A 21,369-nucleotide genomic window follows, 5' to 3' on the forward strand; every position below is an offset into this window, starting at 1 on the left:
AGTCTGAGTTGTCATTTAGCAGGGTGTTTTGCCACCTATTGGAGAGACTGTATAATGGGCGATGCTTTCTATTTCCTTACTAACCCACTGATAAAAGGTCATCCTTGAGGCATCTACATCCCATTCACTATAAGATTCAGTTTATTGGAAATATCGGCCTGTCTGCAATATCTGCCTTTGGAGACGTTAAGGTTAAAAAAGAAAGTGAGCTATAATTTTTTAACTTCAGTAATTGAAGTAAAATGTGAATAAGAACTAAAAAGAGTGTTGGATGAAGGCCAGAACTGCAACAGTGGTATTTCCTCTCTCTTTAAATATCCTCATGTAATGCTCTATTCCCAGACCAAGACCTGTTCCCATGCCCCTAAGTATGTGCTTATGTGTTTTTGGAAGTGCCTCCTCTTGTTAGCCTGATGGGGATTCATCATATGGAGAATTCTAGGGGAGATCACAAATTGAAACATTTTTGTTACTAAAGAATTTAACATCCATTTTGAAAAATTCATATTTGCATCATTTTGAAAGATGCACAGTGATGGTATTGTATTTATTGTTTATTCTTGCCTCTCTTCCATTGCAGAAAATCTGTGAGTGAGATATAGGTTCAATTTTCCTGCACACTACTCTGCCTCATAGCTGTGGGAATCAACCAAGGAGAGGTGAGGTGCTTCCCACAAGGAGGGAAGGAATATCAGGGTGTGAGTTTCCCTGAGGTGCTCTCATATATCTCTTGGTGCTCAGTTCAAAGTGGCATTAATAGAGGCTAATATGCAGGTCACCACCTCTCTCGACTACATAGTTTAGGTCAGTTATGGTGCAAAAGTTTCAATAATCAACAGGCAATATTTACATGCTTATTTTTGGCAAATTATGCTTCATAAGCAATTTCCAGAGCAGGTTGTTTGTGAGCATTGCTAACTTTACTCGTTAACAAAAAATACATGTGTATATGTACATGCACAAAATGACTTGCTTGTCATTTGTATTTTGTTTTACAGGGAAAAACTACAATGATACTCCGATTTCTTGACAGGTATGTATTAATTTGTGAGTTTGAAATCTGGTGGACTGAGTGGCACAGTGGGTTAGCACATTGTCTTTCCATCCTAAAATGTGGGTTTGAAACTACCTCAGATTAACTTGTTGACAGTTGCTCTCTGTTAGACCTGGGTTTAGTTTAATTATGTTTATGTTGCCATTTTAAGTCTGGAAAAACTATTTGAACTTTAAAATAATACAGTGCTGAATAAATATGATTCTAATGCTTGTGATGAACTTATTTTTGGCAGAGATGAAGTCCCCAAGCCTACATTAGCTTTGGAATATACTTTTGGAAGAAGAGCAAAAGGACATAACACAGTATGTACTGACATTATTGTGTTAAATGCAAATTCATTCCAAGCGGCAAACCAGTACTGAGGGTCTATAAGGTGGTATACATATTTGTTTTAGCAATGTTTTAAATTCAACTCTTTTCTTTAAATTCCCCCTCTCCCTCCCCCTACCAACCACCATAGATCTTGGTATAAATAAAAAAAAATTGTCATTGCGCTCCTGACTATTCTTTCACAGGCTACCAGTTACGGTATTTCTCTTCTGCTAAATTGGATTAAAAGCCTTAATTAGATCCCACTTAATTTGGACTGTGATTTTTCCCTGAAGGTCCCCAGACCATCACTTGTAATATGTGCTACATCCACATATGATCTTTGATAGGAGTTACAGATTTTTTATAAGCTGACATGCCTCAAAGAAATAATAGATTTGACACAGCCGTATGCTGATTGGATGTAGTTGTCATGGTGGCAGTGTCTCTTGAGGACAGCCTATTTTGCTTCAAACAATAATGTTATGATACTTGTAATATAGACACTGTCACAATTATATTATTGAAGGCATTGAGAATCTGTTACACTGAAGTATGAGTAGGTTCATAGAGGGGTAACTTGATCCAAAATGTATAATTAGAGGAGCCTAAGAGCAGCCGTTTGCATAATATTTCACATGCAGATGTGCCGTAGTGATGGTCTGAATGGGGAATGCTGCCAATCATTCCCTTTCATAAGGTCAATGGAGCAGAACTTTGTATCATTGTGTAGAAATTCTACAGAAATAGTCTGTTCTAAACTGCCTCTACATAACTTTTAAAGATAAATCTAGGGACTGATTTTAAAAAACGGTATGTATACAACTTTTGGGTATATGTATCCATTAATTTATTAGAAACATAGAAAAAAGGAGCAGGAGTAGGCCATTCAGCCCTTCAAGCCTGCTCCTCCATTCGTTATGATCACGGCTGATCCTCTATCTCAATACCATATTCCTGCTCTATCCCCATATCCCTTGATGCCTTTTGTGTCTAGAAATCTATCTAGCTCCTTCTTAAATATTCGGTGACTTGGCCTCCACAGCCTTCTGTGGTAGAGAATTCCACAGGTTCACCAACTTCTGAATGAAGAAATTTCTCCTCATCTCAGTCCTAAATGTCCTACCCTGTATCCTGAGACTGTGACCCCTAGTTCTGGACCCCCCCAGCCAGGGGAAACATCCTCCCTGCATCCAGTCTGTCTAGCCCTGTCAGAATTTTATATGTTTCAATGAGATCAATGATGATTATTGATTGAAAGATTTATGCAAATAATATGTGCCCTTCAAATTTTTGAAAAGGGGTTTGTCTCTAGTTGTGAAATTTTATTGAGATTTCACACTGAATGCATCTATATGATATGGGATTTTAATAATTACAATACTTTGTAGCCTATAATCATCATAAATTTTAATTTGTTTTCTTAATCTGGTTTAGCCTTAAAGTAAATTGCAACTGCATTGCTATTGATATTTATTTCATCAGTATTATCAATGTTCTGCCACTGGAGGGCATCGGCATCATTTGCAACTATTATAAAAGCTACAGAGTAAAGGAATGTTGGGAATCTGAAATAAATTCCAGGTGGACATTTTGGCTGTAGACCCATCTGGGGGTCTGAAGAACTGAGTTCTGACAAGGGTCTACACCCAAAACATTACCCTGATGGTATGGGACTGTTGTGTATTTACAGCATTTTCTGTTTTTTGTGTGCAGCAAGGTACACTAATGCTACCTAGTGGTAGAATATTACAGAAACTTCACAAGCATATAAGGGCTGCAGATAACCATTTGCCCAATCTAAAATCATTACTGGATTGGCATCGTGCCTCTTTTTAGGAAAAAAGTTCATATAATTGAAGCAAATGATAACTATCAACATGGGATTTTATATGTTACTGTGTTAGTATAAGTTTATTTTTAAGTACCTCATCTGTCTTTGTATTGAAAACTGTTTTACAGCCAAAGGACATTGCTCATTTTTGGGAACTAGGTGGTGGAACATCGCTATCTGATCTTGCTCAGATTCCAATCACTGTCGACAGCATAAGGTTTGTGTTGCTGTGTGGTTCTGAGGTTAAATAATACCAGAAAAATATCAGTATGCAAATCAAAGATCTGTTTTTACCAGAATTTCTGTGTTGCAAATTTTTATCCTCACTTTGCTTTTTATTTTGCTCTATCATGGGGAAGTACCTGGCAACTGCTTAGTACCTCACCAAAGTTGTATAAACCCATGCTGAGGCTGATGTTTGCATGGGGGAATCGTATGGCCCTTGTTCTGCCACTGTGGTGCTTCAGTGGGCTTTTCCACCCATGTTTGTTGCAATTTTATTTAAAACCTATAATTTATTTTTAAACCAAAAGCTGTACTGTATGTGTTATATAGCTATTCATTGCACTAAAGATATATTATGTGCCTACATTATCGATTTTTCAGAATATTGATATTGTTTTCCTCCCCCCTTTTTTGTCCCCTTCAACTTTCTCCTCTGGAGGCTAGGCAAGTAAGAAAATAGATCCCAGTACTCTACTAATGCTGCTCTAGCTGAACTCCTAAAATGTTCACAAGACCACATTGAGATACTTTGCCCACTGGTTGTCTTCCCTTTATATGAAGAAACATCTGGCCTTTGCTGGCGCCTTTCATGATTCACTCAGCAGAGGTTACATATTTACTTTGTGGGGAATTGTAAGTGAGGTTCTCCCTTCCATTGCTATGTGCCTCAGAGCTGTCTTTAACTAGCTACACAACAACAAGAACTTGCATTTATATAGGACCTTTAATGTAGAATAACACCCCAAGGTACTTCACAGAAACATAATAAGACAGACATTGACATTGAGCCAAAGAAGGAGATATTAGGTGGGGTGACCAGAAGTTTGATCAAAGGGGTGGGTTTTAATGAGGAGAGGGAGACGGAGAGGTTCAGGGAAGGACTTCCAAAGCTTAGGGCGATGGGACAACACCTATATTTCACAGCAGAAAAATTGAACTAATTGCAGATATGAAAGCAAGCCAGGTGCAACAGCCCACCTAACATTCTTCCCTTAAGGAAAAAAAGACTTTCGTTTATGTAATGCCTTATTTTGTGTCTCAAAAATGTCCCAAACCACTTCACATCCACTTTTACTTTGAAGTGATAGTGACTGTTGTTATGTAGACAAAGTCTTTTATCTCAATTAATCCTACATCTTCCTCAATTCTTGAGGTGGGACACTTTTATATGAGTGGAATCATGGTTGAGCACAACTAATTTACCGAAGTATATGGTGTGATCCTAAGAAAGCTCAATGTAACTTAAATTTCACTGCAGTCTATGTTTCAAAAAACTGACTTCGTACCACTGAGGCAGCCATCTCTTGATTATATGAAGTTATTTGTCTCACTAAACCCGGTTTCATCCTACACCGTGGTTGTTGTCTCTAAATCAGTGTGATCTTGTCAGTGTAGCAGCGCTTTTCCTGTGGCGTGGCTACAATATAAATTTGCTTAAATGGCCCTGGACCACAATAGATCAAGCCAATCGCACCAAACCTTACATACAAAATGAACACCACCGTCAAAACTACAGGAAGATAAAAGCCTTTCATTTAGTTACTATCCAGCTTTGCTGTCCATTTAGTTTCCTCATCCACACTCATGCCCTTCTACATTTCATATGTCATATAAACACAACAACTTATTCAACCACAAAATGCATAAGCATTCCTCAGGATAAGAAAACTATGCAACATAGGTGAGATACCATATCCATACAATTTGCTGGGTAGCCCAGCCGAATTCACAACTTTGCTACTTGTAGTCAGCTTAGATGGATGTGATATTACATGGAGATCTGTGTAATAACTCCTTTCGAAAGGTTCTACTGTGTTTCAATTTTTAAATGCATTGAAAGCAATTGAAGGCATTTGTGATGTTTCAATTCAACTAGGACCCTTTCTGTTGTTTTGGTTTTGGATCTTTCCAAACCCAATGACCTATGGCCAAGCATGGAGAAACTATTGATTGTGACAAGGAACCATCTAAACGCAGCTATAAATGAACTGAGCAAAAAAGATTCCATAAATGTAAATGAGATCAAGCAAAGGACCTGGAAAATGTTGCAGAGGAATCACCCGGTGAGTCTAGCATCAGAGCACTTTATATATCAGTAATCTAACATTCAGAACTTCACTTAAATAAAGAATTGTATTTAGTGCTGAGTTTATTTTGTTCAGTACAAGCCGGTGCGTGGGGAGTCAAGACCCAGTGTAGTTTTCAGATTAAGCAGGGTTAGAGTATAGGGGAAAATTGGAGTAGATCACACAGATGTAAGCCATGATGTGGAGATGCCGGTGATGGACTGGGGTTGACAAATGTAAAGAATCCCTGGTGTGGTAAGATTCTTTACACAGATGTAAGTCAGTCCCCATTTTAAAGTCCTTCATCTGTTATTTTTATATAATTTGATTTTTATATTATTATTTAGAATTAAATAGCAAAATTTATAGCAATTTAGTAAGTAGAGAAGTTGAGAAGCTGGGAAATGCAAAACTGAAGTGCTACAGCATCACTACTGGTGGGAGAGTGTAATTACACCGTGGTTAGTTTACATAAACAGTTTCCATTATAAATATGGACATAGATATTTATAACAGAAAAAGTTAACAGGAAGTAGGCTATTGTAGACAGGAAGTGAGGACAGACACTAGATTTTTAATAAGAGTATAGATTTATTTAGGTCAGCATAAGTCAAACTGTGGAGAAACTTAACTCATCCACATTGATGTCTTGCACCAGTCATTATTCTTTAATTCATCCTGTGAAGATGCTACTTATTCACTAGTGATCCCTGTATAATGTGACCGGTCCTGGATGATCCATAGTCTTGATTTTTTTAAAAACTATGCAGCCCAAACCCAAATACGGAAGTCTTTTTAAGGATACCACAATGCTACTACGGTTTTGGAGTTATCTCCAGAATTGGTTATGAATCCGGCACATATGTAGGTACATTTCCCCTTTCCCTCTCAATAGCTGCCTCCCATTCCAATGTGACATTTCTTACCATGCACAATCCATAACCAGGCTTTTAGATATGGGACATGGTGATATTCAAACCTTGCTTCTTGTACACTGGACGGTTCTTATTTCAGAATGTGAATGGGAAATTCTTTCTTATCCATTCCAATTCTTAAAGATAACAATCAAATTGTCATTAAACCTTCCCGTGAATGGCAGTATTGTGATAAAACCCTACCCCCGCCACACACACACACACACACACACACACACACACACACATATTCAATTGCTAAATAATTTATCATTTTGGAAGTACTTCTGTAAACAATTTTAAAAGAGGCTGCTAATGGCTTCAAAATACTATCTCCCCCACAAAGGTTATTCCATGTCAAGTGTGAATTTTGAAAGACCCTCTTTCAAAATGTGTTTGTGGTACGCTATTTGCTACATGTACCCCTTCCATTTCAAACATCCTGATGTAAAATAGGATCAGCTTTAATCTTTTGTTTTAATCTTTCTAGAGTAAAATGAACTGGAATCTGTCCATAGAAATTTATAGTGTAGAAGCAGGTCTTTTGGATTATTGTGTCTATGTTAGCTCTTTGCGAGAGCTGTCACAACCTTTTAGTAGGATCTCATTTGACTTCAACCTTAATTGAGTGGGTCTTCAGTGACTTGTTTGAGTTGGATTTGGGGTCCAGATATTTTGACTATATGGACTTGTCTAGCTATTTTATATATAGCAGTATCAAGATGTATACATTCCTTAAGCACCAAAATACATTTATCTTTGTGTTTCTCTTTTTTAAAATTCCAACAGGACTGGGAACTAGTTGATCCATTTCCCGTTCCTCTTGTTATAATTGGGAGCAAGTATGATATTTTTCAGGTACAGTCCAGTTTATTTTTTTAGTTTTAATTGATGTATTTCCATATGTTAGCTACTATTGTGAAAGCTATAGTTCTGTTGATTTGTGGGTTCTTTCTGTAGGATTTTGAATCTGAAAAGAGAAAAGTAATCTGCAAGACTCTTCGCTTTGTGGCCCACTACTATGGAGCTTCACTATTGGTATGTTTGGATTATTTAAATGGTGATATTTGTAATCAGTCTCCCTGTTGGTAAATGCTTAATGGTTCCTCATTCATTTATCCCTAGGATAAGTTCATCATCAAAGAACAAGAAGATCATAGAGACAGTGTCCCTTATAAGAGCCTTGCTTACAGTTATGAAAGCAATTTGTCCCTCCCCATTTCCACACCGCACAAGTAATGTAGATCCAGACCAATTCCCAATCATCTGCTCCTGTTGCCAGAAATTGCAGCTTATTGGCAGTTCTACTAGTAATCTCAATTTTTGATGATTTTGTTTTGGGAAATGTCCTCGAGTCAGCTTGGTCTCCATTTTAGCACTGGATCATTTTCCTCCTTTTGTGTTGTGTTCTTATTTCCGTTCCACACCTACAGTAGCCTTGAAGATCTTTGCCTTCTGTAAGTCCTTTATATCAGGTGTAGCTTCAGAAAATATGAAGCTGTTTTCATCTACCTTGACAGGCGTGTTGAGGAAAAGCTGAAGTTCTGGAAGATTACCCTATAAAATGTGATAGTTTTGTGATAGATGAGATATACATTTGCTTTCAAGTCATAAAACACTACGATATTTTATATCTCTGTAATTTTAGTAGCTGGCCAACTGGGACCACTTTAAACTGATTACTGCTTGCTGGGGTTGGATGGTTTGTATGTTTATGCATCCACATTGCTGGTTTACGTACAGATTGCCACTTCAAAGGAAAGTGAGTCACCAATGTTTGGGTGGACTGCCTATCAGCTGTTAGACACCCAAGTTCAACACAAGTGATAGAAACAGTTAACATTGATTTGTAGGCTGCGAGAAGGAGATACAGCTAATTGTTTGGGATTGCTGATCTACCAGGGGGGAAACAGCCACCCATTGTATCAGATGCTATTCCATAGGTTTAAACATTACATCAGAAGAACCTCTTGGGTCTTTGAACCCGATTGTGATTGCCAGTTGTATTTGATTGAGGAAAGGCACCCTTTTTATCTTGTTTATTCTTCAAAGTAAAAAGGGGGGTATAATTGGAGTTCCATAGCAATGCTTTCTTAAGTGAATTTCTGCTTCACCGGGCAGTTGACTAGCTGGCACCAGTGGATTACCCTATGAATATCCAATTTCATATATATGTAGACTGCAGGAAGATATCAATGGACTGGTCAGGTGGGAAGAAAAGTGGCAAATGGAATTCAATCCAGAGAAGTGTGAGGTAATGCATTTGGGGAGGGCAAACAAGGCAAGGGAATACACAATAAATGGGAGGATACTGAGAGGTATAGAGGAAGTGAGGGAACTTGGAGTTCATGTCCACATATCCCTGAAGATAGCAGGACAGGTAGATAAGGTGGTTAAGAAGGCATATGAAATACTTACCTTTATTAACCGAGGCATAGAATATAAGAGCAGGGAGGTTATGCTGGAACTGTATAAAACACTAGTTAGGCCACAGCTTAAGTACTGCTTACAGTTCTGGTCACCATATTACAGGAAAGATGTGATTGTACTAGAGAGGGTACAGAGGAGATTTACGAGGATGTTGCCAGGGCTGGAGAATTTCAGCTATTTCAGCAGGAAAGATTGGATTGGCTGGGATTGTTTTCCTTGGAACAGAGGTGGCTGAGGGGTGATTTAATTGAGGTGTACAAAATTATGAGGGGCCTACATAGAGTGGATACGAAGGACCTATTTCCCTTAGCAGAGAGGTCAATAACCAGGAGGCATAGATTTAAAGTGATTGGTAGAAGGATTAGAGAAGAGCTGAGGAATAAGTTTTTCACCCAGACGGTGGTGGGAGTCTGGAACTCACTGCCTGAAAGGGTGGTAGAGGCAGAAACCCTCAACTCATTTAAAAAGTACCTGGATGTGCACCTAAAGTGCCGTAACCTACAAGGCTACGGACCAAGTGCTGGAAAGTGGGATTAGGCTAGGTGGCTAATTTTCAGCCAGTGCAGAAACAATTTGCCAAATGGTCTCCTTCTGTGCCGTAAATTTTCTATGATTCTATAAACTTTGCATCATGGCAATTGGTCCAAACTAAGTCTTGCTTCTAAGATTTATGAGAGGTTCAAGATATTTTATTTTGTAAGTTAAATGAACTATTGTGATTTATCTTTCTGCTCTTGTCTAACTTTTTTTCTGTTGATTTTTATTTCTTCATAAACCTGATTCATAGTTTGTAGTTCAAAATAAAAGGCTTGTCAGAGTGCTGTTAGACCATCAGTCAGAGAGAGACCAAGAGAGTATGAGGTATCACATACTATTTCCAGTGAACGTATCAACAGCTTAAGGGGTTTATTGATCACCCTGGGCACTCTACTGTCGAGCAGTTCAGGAGAACATGGTAGTTGGTCTCAGGACCAAAGAAAAGCAACTGATTCAGGAAAAACTCTGGGAAATTCCACTCTGATACCCTTGGGTAATTGAGCAAAGCTCCAAGAGGTTGCACCCCCATAACTGTTCACAATCATAACTTACCTTCTATAACTGGGAATGTTCTCTTCACTCATAAATCTGTTAAGTTTCCAGAGGTCGATGACTCTCCGAGGAAATAAATACTTCCTTGCACCTAACTTAACTCTTTACCTACCTATTTTGTATGCTTGCCCTCTGGTCCTACCATACCTAGGACAGACAACCATGGTAAATTGGTGAGTCAATCCTCTGTGCAATTTTGGTCCTGTTACCACCCTGATTTTAGGTGTAAACAAGGCAATAGCAAGATGAAAATCGCCCCCAGTTTCTGCATTTGAACACTTCTAGGTCAGGTTATAAGATGGACTAAGTGCAAAGCAAAGTTTCCTCTACAGTACTCCAACAACGTATCTTAGCCTCAATCTCAGAAGAGAACTATCTTTCCACTTTTCACTCCAGTTGAATTGGAAGGAAGTGACGAGTGTCTCACAAGGATCTGTACTGGGGCCTCAACTATTCATTATATTTATTAATGACTTAGATAACACAATAGGGAGACATATATCCAAGTTTGCCGATGACACAAAGATTGGTGGCGTAGTAAATAGTGTAGACGGGAACATAAAATTACAAAGAGACATTGATAGATTAAGCGAGTAGGCAAAACTGGCAGATGGTAAGTATGAGGTCATGCATTTTGGTCCAAAACGGATAGATCCGAGTATTTTTTAAATGTTCAAAAGCTAGGAACAGTGGAGGTCCAAAGAGATTTAGGTGTCCATGTACATATCACTATAATGTAGCAATCAGGTACAAAAAATTAGCAAAAAGGCTAATGGAATGTTAGCCTTTAGAACTAGAGGGTTAGAACATAAAGGGGTGGAAGTTTTGCTACAGTATACAAACCCCTCATTAGACCACATCTGGAGTACTGTATACAGTTCTGGGCACTGCACCTTAGAAAGGATATATTGGCCTTTTGAAGGAGTGCAGTGCAGATTCACCAAAATGTTACGAGGGCTAGATTATGAGGAGAGATTACATAAACCAGGCTTGTATTCCCTGAAATATAGAAGGTTGAGGGGTGATTTGATTGAGGTTTTTAGGATTTTGAAAGAAATTGATAGGGTACTTAGAGAGAAACTTTTTCTGCTGATGGGGGAGTCTAGGACAAGGGGACATAACCTTAAAATCAGAGCAAGCCATTCAGGAGAGAAGTTAGGAAACACTGCTTCATGCAAAAGATGGTAGAAGTGTGGAACTCTCCCACAAAAAGCAGTAGATGCTAGCTCAATTAATAATTTTAAATCTGAGATCGATAGTTTTTGCTAGCCAAGGGTATTAAGGGATATGGAGCCAAGGAGGGTGGATGGAATTAGGATATGGATCAGCCATGATCTCACTAAATGGCAGAACAGGCTCAAGGGGCTGAATGGTCGACTCCTGTTCCTATGTTCAGTCATCTTTGTGCGACTTCTGAGTAAGATTGCCAGTTTGCACCAAACTTTGCTGTGGTCTCTCAATCAGTAAGAGTTGGTTTGAGACAGCCAAACTCATTTTATGTAGGCCCCTTAACCTTCATTCCATCATTTTGGACTAGATTTAAATCTAGGTTCAGAGGTGACAACACAGTGTTCTTTCACACCCTGTCACTAAGTCTTTAAGGTATAGGAAAAGAAGGGGAAAAAAACCTAATTCTGTTAAAATAGTTTCACATTTGTAATTTTTTCCATTCTTTTGTATCTTGCCTTTCTTGCAACCAATGTATCAATACTGTATCAATTTGTATGAAATTAGAAGAGGAACATTCAAAGCAAATCCCAAAATATTGTACCATATTCAGTTTTTCAGCAATAAATCAGAAAGTTTGATGTCTAAGATGCGGTCTGTCCTAAACCATTTGGCATTCGGCACTGACAGAAGGTGAGAAACATTTATATTTCGCTTGCAATGCCCATGTCTGTGTTGTGTTGACTACTTTAAGCTAATAAGGAAGATAGCTCCTTGGTGCATTGCCACACTTGAAACATGCATTAAGTGGCACAAAGCATTGACTTACTGACTCTCATTCTTGTCAAAAAGGAATGATAGTTCAGCCTCTACACACCTCAATGGATACCATCTGCTCCTGTTGGTCTTCCAGCCCAAAAAGCACACTAACGTGACACAGGAAGGGAGCCCTCTCTCATCCCCAACAGCCAGTTTTTCTTTGCCTCCCTTTCACTGCTTTGGGAAGCATTTTAAAGAATTAAACATGCCATCCTTGAAAATCTCTAATGTTCTTTTGTGTTTTGTAGCAAAACAGTATCTGTAGAGCACAACAAGCCGCTGTTTGTCCCAGCTGGGCTGGATTCACTGAGTCAGATTGGTAAGCGAGCAACAGAAAAATGTTTTACCACACGTAATTTATGGTGGTGAGGGGCTACAATATCCAACTGGCAATGCCACGTCATTGGGATGCAGGTTCAGTTTCCCACAAGAAGAGGAAATTGGAGGTAGAAAGCTGTCCTTTAGGACTCACTTCCCAACATCCCAATGTCTGGGAGCAATTTGCCTGTCCACTTGCTTAGCTCCAACTGTGTGACCTGGAAAGAAAAATAGAGAGTTTCCTCTCAGAAAATACATTTTTATAATTGGGTGAGATCATCAAGTGCTTGTCAGTACTATGACCTGCCAGAATTAGAAAACTGGGCACAAGGAGCTTTCTTTGCAACCCAATGTAACTCTTAAGGGGAATAAGTTTTTTTTTTGTTGCACTGTTTACGGGACCTTTATAGTAGTGTGCGTATTTATTGCTATTTTCCCCCCCCCAACATTTCTGATTATTATGTTTTGGGGGATGATTTTTATTTACTCCTTGCATTAAGCTTGTTTATAAATATCCAAAAAGAGATGGTTCACTATTGCCAGCAAGTCAGTGAACAGTGTACAGTTAGTGAAGAATATACAAGACTTCAGTAGGACAGGAATATATAGGGGAAGAAAGAGGGCACATGGAAAGAGTTCTTCCAACATTCGTGGGAGCTCAGGGAGCCACAAGGCATTTAGATGCAAGCTGCAGAAAGCTGATGGCAGGCACAAGTGAAGATAAAGTATGACAATGGCTTTAGATGTGCTCCAAATACAATATTTCATGGTTTAAGTAGTGCGACTGTGAGTGCCATCAGGCTATTTTCTAGGGAGGGCATAAAATTCAATTCCAATCCAATACTCACCTGACATCCATATAAGCACACTTTCCAGCAGGGATTCAGTACGTAGCTATCCAGGTTGGGATCCCTGGCTGATTTTTTTTCTTTTCTGCCTTATTAATCCAGGGTATTGACGCCAATTGTAGAATTCCAGCTGAAATCAGCATAGACCGAAGGATCAAACCTGGGACCTTCCTTGTCTAGCAATACAGTTCTGAATTTAAGCTGTCAGGAGAGCCCTTTGATCTCATACAGTATTTTGTAGTGCTAATACTTGTATAGTACAGGATCGTCTTTTCTCTCCACAAAAGCTGACTGACCTGCTGTGTGCTTCCAGCATTTTCAGTCTCAGTTTTTATTTTGCAGTTTTGCTTTTTATTTGCTAATACTTGTATATTCAACATTATTTCACTGACTAAAAATCCCAAAATGCTGTAGCACCTGGAGGTAGATTTAATGCCATTTAGTTCCGATTAACGATCAGAACTAAAGACATTAAATCTGCAGTCAAATACTACAGCAGAATCAGAGGAAATTTCTGACATTCTACAAATAACAAATTTTGTTTAATATGTACAAATACAGGGTCTCCACCAGCTGCTGAAGTTGACTTGGGAAAGATAAATGCTCGGAATCCAATTGATCTGTGGAAGAAAGTATATGAGAGGCTATTTCCGTCCGAGGTAACATTGACATCTATTTGTAAACTAATGGTCCAATTTATTATGCTAAGAGTATTTCGCTGCATGCTGACTTCTGTAAGCTGCCTCGTAAACTACATTATCTCTAAATACACAACTTCTTTCATAACTGGAAACATTGTTGTAAGATGCAATAGTGAGTGTTTTTCTAAGGTTGGGGTTGGGTCAGAGTAGATGGAGCATTACTGTGCAATACCTCACCTGGGAATGCTTGTTACTGACATCGGGTACCTGAAAAGGGAAAAGTTCAATTCCTCAGGACTAACATCCCTCACCTTGATGTGCATGAAAACATTTTTTAAAAATAGTCTGGAAGCAGACATATTTTTGTAACTGGCCTTTATGTGGCTTCATAACAGCCTTAAGCATCCTTTGGATAGGATGTCAAACCAAAGTCCTGTCTGCTTGTTTCACTGGCCCAGGTGGATGTTCAAATTCTCATATCGCATTAGAAGAAGAGCAAAGAGTTCAATTGGTGTCCCACACAACATTTCTCACTTAACTAACACCTCCAGAAAAAACCACATTGATTATGTGGTCATTCATCTCATGGCTGTTCATAGAATCGTTACAGCACAGAAGGAGGCCATTCGGTCCATCAAGCCTGTGCCACCAGCTCTTTGTAAGAGCAATCCAGCTAGTCCCATTCCCCCACTCTTTCCCATAGCTCTGCAAATTGTTTCCCTTCATCCAATTCCTTTTTGAAAGCCACAATTGGATCTGCTTCCACCACCCTTTCAGGCAGCGCCTTCCAGATCATAACTACTTGCTGCATAAAAAAGTTTTTCCTCATGTCACCTTTGGTTCTTTTGCCAATCACCTTAAATCTGTGTCCTCTGGTTCTCGATCCTTCCGCCACTGGGAACAGTTTCTCTTTATTTACTTTATCTAAACCCTTCATGATTTTGAACACTTCTATAAAATCTTCACTCAACCTTCACTGCTGTAAGGAGAATAACCCCAGCTTCTCCAGTCTACCCACATAACTGAAGTCCCTCATCCCTGGAACCATTCTAGTAAATCTTTTCTGCACCCTCTCTAAGGCCTTCACATCCTTTCTAAAATGCGGTGCCCAGAATTGGACACAATACTCCAGTTGTGGCCAAACCAGTGTTTTATAAAGGTTCAACATTACTTCCTTGCTTTTGTACTCTATGCCTCTATTTATAAAGCCCATGATCCTGTATGCTTTTTTAACTGCTTTCTCAACCTGTCCTGCCACGTTCAAAGATTTGTGCACATATACCCCCAGGTCTCTCTGTTCCTGCACCCCCCCCCCTTAGAATTGTACCAGTTAGTTTATATTGCCTCTCCTCATTCTTCCTGCCAAAATGTATCACTTCACACTTCTCTGCAATAAATTTCATCTGCCATGTGTCTGCCCATTCCACCAGCCTGTCTATGTCCTCTTGAAGTCTATTACAATCCTCCTAACTGTTTACTACAGCCAAAACTGCTCACTATTCCAAACCGTCTCCTTAAACCACTCTTCCCTGCCTCCTCCACCCTCACCTCCAACGAAAAGTGCGAGGAGCTCATGGATTACTTTGTCACTAAGATTGAGACCAACCGTTCAGTTGCCTCTGCCACTTCCCTCCCTTCCCCTAGCCCACGAAGCCAAATTTCCCCTACGGGTCCCCCCCGCCCTAGCCCTGAACTCGCGTCTTTCTCTATTTTCTCTCCTATCTCCCCTCATGACCTCTCCGAGCTCATCTTGACCATGAGACCCACCTCCTGCTCTCTCGACTCTATTCCCACCAGAATGCTGATCATCCAACTTCCCTTTCTGGCCCCCATGTTAGCTGATATTGTTAACGGTTCCCTCTCCTCAGGTATTGTCCCCCACCCCTTTAAATCTGCCATCATCACACCCCTTCTCAAAAAACCCACCCTTGACCCTCTGTCCTTGCAAACTACTACCCCATTTCCAACCTCCCTTTCCTCTCAAGTTCCTGAATGTGTTGTCGCTTCCCAAATCCGTGCCGATCTTTCTCATAACTCCATGTTTGAATCCTTCCAATCAGGTTTCCGCCCCTGCCACAGTACTGAAATGATCCTTATCAAAGTCACAAATTACATCTTATGTGACTGTGACCTTGGTAAACTATCCTTCTTGACTGTCTGCAGCCTTTGACATGGATGACCACACCATCCCCCTCCAACGCCTCTCCTCCGTCGTCCAGCTGGGTGAGACTGCGCTCGCCGAGTTCCATTCTTATCCAGTTGTAGCTAGAGAATCACCTGCAATGGCTTCTCTTCCTGCTCCCACACCCACCTCGAGTCCCTAAAGGATCTATCCTTGGCTCTCTCCTATTTCTCATCTACATGCTGCCCCTTGGCAACATCATCTGAAAACACGACGTCAGGTTCCACATGTACGCAGACGACACCCAGCTCTACCTCACCACCACCTCCCTCAAACCGTCCACTGTTTCTAATTTGTCACGCTGCTTGACTGACATCCAGTATTGGATGAGCAAAAATTTCCAACAACTAAATATTGGGGAGACCGAAGCCATTGGGGATTAAATTGGTTAACCCCCAAAACTGGGTGTGAGTATCGCGTTCCGCGATTAACCCACGCCTGGTGCTTCTGTCGCAGACAGGACGAGGCATTCGTCCTGCCTGAACACTCACCTAAACCAAGCGTTCCAAACCAGCATTGACACGAGGATTCAATGACATTTGCACTTTCCACCAGCAGGTAGAGCCCGAATCTCTCAAAGGCAGGCTGTATCTCTTAAAGGTAGCCAGTACCTGTTATTTGCTAAAAAAATAAGGTACGGGTCTGAATGGAGATCAGACATCGCACACGTAAAATACAGTTGCAGGTCCCGTCCCTGTGTTTACAACCTGTTAAGTTATTTTAAAACTTTGAATGAAGGTTACGCACCACTAAATCCCACATCCTCCAATCTTCATGCCAGACCTCACCAATCTGTCAGTCCGAATTAGTACCAGGCCTGTGAGAGTGCATGCACCAAGGTTATCTGATGATGCACTAGAGGCCTTGGTGCAAGAGGTGGACAGAAGGAGGGACATCCTATATCCAAAGGGTGGGGGGGGGCGCACGGGCGCGCAAGAGGTCCTCCAGACATATGCTCAAAAGGCAGTGGGAGGCAGTAGGGGACGCAGTCAATGCCAGGCGCAAAGCACCACGACCATGGATGCAGTGCAGGAAGAAGTTCAATGCTTTGACACGAGTGGTCAAGGTGAGTGAGGTCAACTGTCAAGTGGCGTCTCCTGCCAACTACAGCACTAGCCACATCCACTGCTCCACGCACTACAACCCCCCATCACCCACATACCAACAAACTCTTGCCATCAGTACGCAACTCTTCCAATCATTTGCTTCCTTTCACCCTTACACATTACCACTGTTGCAAGCTGCACACCCACAACTCACAGGCCACACACACTGGCAGCTATTCAACCATGACAGGCACATCACCCAGGCACACGTCCTGCTTTCTTGCAGGAGAAGGTGGCGCATAACTGGAGGCAGCAAGTGGCAATGGCATTTAGCCCCTCGAGCCTGTTCCACCATTCAGTGAGATCATGGTTGATCTGTGACCTAACTCCATATCCCAGCCTTAGCCCCATATCCCTTGGTTCACTGAAATGTATCAATCTCAGATTTAGAATTCACAATTGAGCTAGCATCAACTGCCATTTGCAGAAGAGCGTTCCAAACTTCTCCCGCCCTTTGCGTTGAGCGTTTCCTAACTTCACTCCGGCACGTCCTGGCTCTAAATGTTAGGCTATATCCCGTCGTCCTCGTATTCAAGTATAGGAGACCTCCAAAATCAGTAACAAATGCATCAGCAGCCAGAAGCAATAATCCAGCAGGTAACCTATAAATCCTGCATGGTCCCTTTAATAGCGTTGATGGGGGTCCTCCAGGCACTCTAAGACATGTTTAGATGGTCACAGTTAAAACAGTGTGTTGAGTGGAACGTTAAGTTCCAAAATGGTGTGTATCACTTTAAATCAGCGTTGCACACTGATCGAACACATAGGGCTCGATTTTCGCACCCACGATCGGGTGCGTTGATGGCGGGGGGGCTGCGAAAATTGGGGATTCCCGGGGCGGGGCGGGGCGGGAGCTGGGCTCCAACCCGCCCACTTCCGGGTTTCCCACTGACGCGCTCACATGAGCAGGCAGCCCCCGCACGTGGGACTCCCGCCGGCAATTAAAGCCGGCGGGGTGCAACTTAAGGTATTTATTTAGGTATTTCAGATCGTTTAGAGACCTGATTAACATGATATTTTAGGAAGGGTGGGATTTTTCAAACAACTGGGACTGTTTCCCGTACTGGGGGAAACACTCCCAGTTGAAATGGACGTGTTGCAGCCATCAGCCTGTGGCAGCTGCAAAGGTCCATTTGACAGGTGGGGGTGGGGGAGACCCTCACTCATTGCAGGAGGCCACTCTGTCACTTTGGACAAAGTTTGGCCTCCACCACCCTCCTCCTAACAATAAAATTCACCAACTTGCACACTTACCCCGGTGTCCAGACACATGTACCTACCTTGCGGACCCCCTCATCTTCCGGATGGGGGCCGTCGTAGCTGCAGTCATGACCTCCTCGGAGGGCAAATAGCATCACCAGCCTCGCCGGCCACGGCGTCCACCTCTGACATGTGGAGCTCCACAACACAGTGCTGTGACACATCCACCTGCACAGCAGGAGGGAGGGCAACCGCAGAGAGAGATGCGTCGCAGAGGGCACTACCCTCGCCACAGGGTCCACAGACTGAGGCTCGGCTTCCTGGACCTCTCTGAGCAGCAGTGCACACGAGCTGCTCCCGGCTGGCCCGAGCACCATCTTCTTACCTGTCGCTGTCAAAGTCACCACTGCCCTCAACAACTTCTCCGCATCCTTCCAGGGTGCCACCGGGGACATCGCTGACGTTTCTCAGTCGTCTGCACAAAAGAGCCCTGCAAATACACCTACACCCACTCTGCAGTGACACAATGGGTGTCATCAGTTGTGGGTCTTCATTGTGATCCTCAGGAAAGGGCATTATTGCACAAACCAGACAAGATTCGCAAAGACGTGGCAGTAGTGGTGTCAATATAATATGTAATGTGAGTTGATCAGAAATTAAATATAAGTAAAAACCATGACAAACCCTCAAACACCCTTGTGCATCCCCTTCATGCTCACGACACGTTTGCCTTACGCTTCCTACTGCACATATGTGATGCATGCTCTGTGGCTGCAGCACAGGTAGTGGCAGGTTGAGTGAGGCTGACTGTGAAAGAGATGCATGAGAGGGTGAGTATTAGATAGAGCCGTGAGATTGTATGAGGATTGGGTTGAGTGGTAGTGGCGGGATGAGTACTGGCGAGGTGAGTAAGTGCAGGTAAGATGAGGATGAGGTTTGAGTGGGTGTGAGGAGTGATGTGACAGAGTAGTGTTAGCTGTGCAGAAGGAGATGTGGGGTGGGTGCGCTGATGTGGCAGATGGAGTGTAGGGGAATGAGTAAGTGTACTCACTTTGGCTGACCTACTTAGGTCATTGCAGCGCCTCCTGCACTGGGCGATATGTTGGTGGTGCAGGTGACCTCCTCTGCCACCTCGAGCCAGGCCTTCTTGGTGGCAGAGGCAGGTGGCTTCCTCCCGCCCGCCGGGGGGAAGATCTCTGACCTCCCCCTCCTCCTCACCCCATCCAATAAGAGCTGGAGTGCGACATCATTAACCTGGGAGCAACCTTCCCCCTGGGCTGCTCCATGCTGTAATTTTTCCTATTTCTTGCAGCATCAGTCAGTGGAGGACTGTCCCTTTAAATAGGGCTCCTCCAGCTGACAGACCTTACTGCGCATGCGCAATCCGTCCGCCGCGCAGCTTAGCAGCGGGGAACCCGGAAGAGCAGATCAGTGGATCCAATCAGCCTGCGATTGTGCGCGGAGCAGACTGATTTCACCGGACGCGTTACCCGCGCGCCCAATCGACCCCCCGCCGCGAATCCGCCGTCATGGTAATATCGGGCCCATAATGTCCCTACTTTACATGATGCCGGCGTTCGTTATTTGCACATGCACTAAACCCTTTACCAAGATGTCTGGTGCACATCATGCTGGAAGCGTGTGTGCGCATCAAAGGCGCCATCTTGGATATCCGGGAGGCCGCGTAGAGCCAAAACAACTGGCGCTCCACGGCCCAATTCAGTGCCCATTGTCTTCGGTCCCCGCCACAAACTCCATTCCCTAGCCACCGACTCCATCCCTCTCCCTGGCCACTGTCTGAGGCTGAACCAGACCATTCGCAACCTTGGCGTGCTATTTGACCCTGAGCTGAGCTTCCGACCACACATCCGCTCCATCACCAAGACCGCCTACTTCCACGTCCGTTACGTCATGAATCTCTGCCCCTGCCTCAGCTCATCTGCTGCTGATACCCGCATCCATGCCTTTATTACCTCTAGATTTGACTCTTCCGATGCTCTCCTGGCCAGTCTCCCATCTTCCACCCTCCATAAACTTGAGCTCATCCAAAACTCTGCTGCCCGTATCCTAACTCGCACCAAGTCCTGTTCACCCATCACCTCTGTGCTTGCTGACCTACATTGCCCCCCAGTCCAGGAACGCCTCGATTTTAAAATTCTCATCTTTGTTTTCAAATCCCTCCATGGCCTCGCCCCTCCCTATCTCTGTAACCTCCTCCAGTACAACGAGGTCTCTGCACTCCTCCAATTCTTGTGCACCCCAGAGTTTAAGCGCTCTACCATTAGCGGCCGTGCCTTCAGCTGCCTAGGCCCTCAACTCTGGAATTCTCTCCCTAAACCTCTCTCCCCTCCTTTAAGATGCTCCTTAAAACCTACATCTTTGACCAAGCTTTTGGTCACCTGTTCTAATATCTCCTTATGTGGCTTGGTGTCAAAATTTGTTTAATAACGCTCCTGTGAAGCGCGTTGGGACATTTAACTACGTTAAAGGCGCTATATAAATGTGAGTTGTTGTTGTAAGCCTTTTATCATTTCCCCCATTTCTTCTAACTCCTGCTCAGTGTGTCTGCTCTCTTCCCAGCCCTACCACCCCCCTGCCATAAAGGGCGCTGAATGGTACAGTGTTACATACAGGTTGTATCGCAGCTATTCAATGTAAGCCTGTTGAGCATCCGCACATGGAATCCATATGTGAATAATGAAATTTAAAATAGAACTTTAAACCGTAACTCTTGTAATGCAGTTATAGCTATTTAATTTTGACTTAAAAAAATTGTTTTGTATTTATAGAATACTAGTGAATTGAAACATATCGAGGATCCAGCTAAAGACCCACAGTATACTGAACCTGAAGTGGATGCAATGAGATCACAAAAGGACCAGGTAATGTACACAATTGCAGTAAGACACTAACTATATTTATTTATCTGGTAGATTTCTAGTCCATTCCAGCGTAAAGGTTTTTAAATTAAGATTACTTGCGTTCTCTTAATGAGCTTTCATGCTCATCAAGGCCAGTCACCCAACGCCTCCAAACCAAACTTCTGAGAAATTGACAGAGTTTCCGTTTGCCTGACGTGGAGTGCATCACACACGGTTCACTCTGTTCCAACCTTCCATCACAAAGCATGTCATCCTAGAGCCAACTCAACCCTCAAGAGACCT

At 42.4% G+C, this 21,369-nt stretch overlaps 1 protein-coding gene across 2 annotated transcripts in view; it reads left to right on the forward strand.

The window, feature by feature from the left end:
- dync2li1 (dynein, cytoplasmic 2, light intermediate chain 1) overlaps nucleotides 1-21,369 on the forward strand; it is a 32,953-nt gene that overhangs the window by 1,778 nt on the left and 9,806 nt on the right. Inside the window, exons 2-12 of one of the 2 annotated variants that reach the window (XM_067988299.1) lie at nucleotides 581-659; nucleotides 999-1,033; nucleotides 1,290-1,359; nucleotides 3,329-3,417; nucleotides 5,302-5,488; nucleotides 7,195-7,263; nucleotides 7,366-7,443; nucleotides 11,705-11,784; nucleotides 12,159-12,229; nucleotides 13,638-13,735; nucleotides 20,995-21,087. In XM_067988299.1, the coding sequence (XP_067844400.1) occupies nucleotides 1,011-1,033; nucleotides 1,290-1,359; nucleotides 3,329-3,417; nucleotides 5,302-5,488; nucleotides 7,195-7,263; nucleotides 7,366-7,443; nucleotides 11,705-11,784; nucleotides 12,159-12,229; nucleotides 13,638-13,735; nucleotides 20,995-21,087 (858 nt within the window). In that variant the 5' untranslated portion in view covers nucleotides 581-659; nucleotides 999-1,010. The remainder of the gene's footprint in view (nucleotides 1-580; nucleotides 660-998; nucleotides 1,034-1,289; nucleotides 1,360-3,328; nucleotides 3,418-5,301; nucleotides 5,489-7,194; nucleotides 7,264-7,365; nucleotides 7,444-11,704; nucleotides 11,785-12,158; nucleotides 12,230-13,637; nucleotides 13,736-20,994; nucleotides 21,088-21,369) is intronic. The other variant, XM_067988298.1, reaches the window with a different exon arrangement.

This window comes from Heptranchias perlo, chromosome 8 (assembly GCF_035084215.1).
Source record: "Heptranchias perlo isolate sHepPer1 chromosome 8, sHepPer1.hap1, whole genome shotgun sequence".
NCBI lineage: Eukaryota > Metazoa > Chordata > Chondrichthyes > Hexanchiformes > Hexanchidae > Heptranchias > Heptranchias perlo.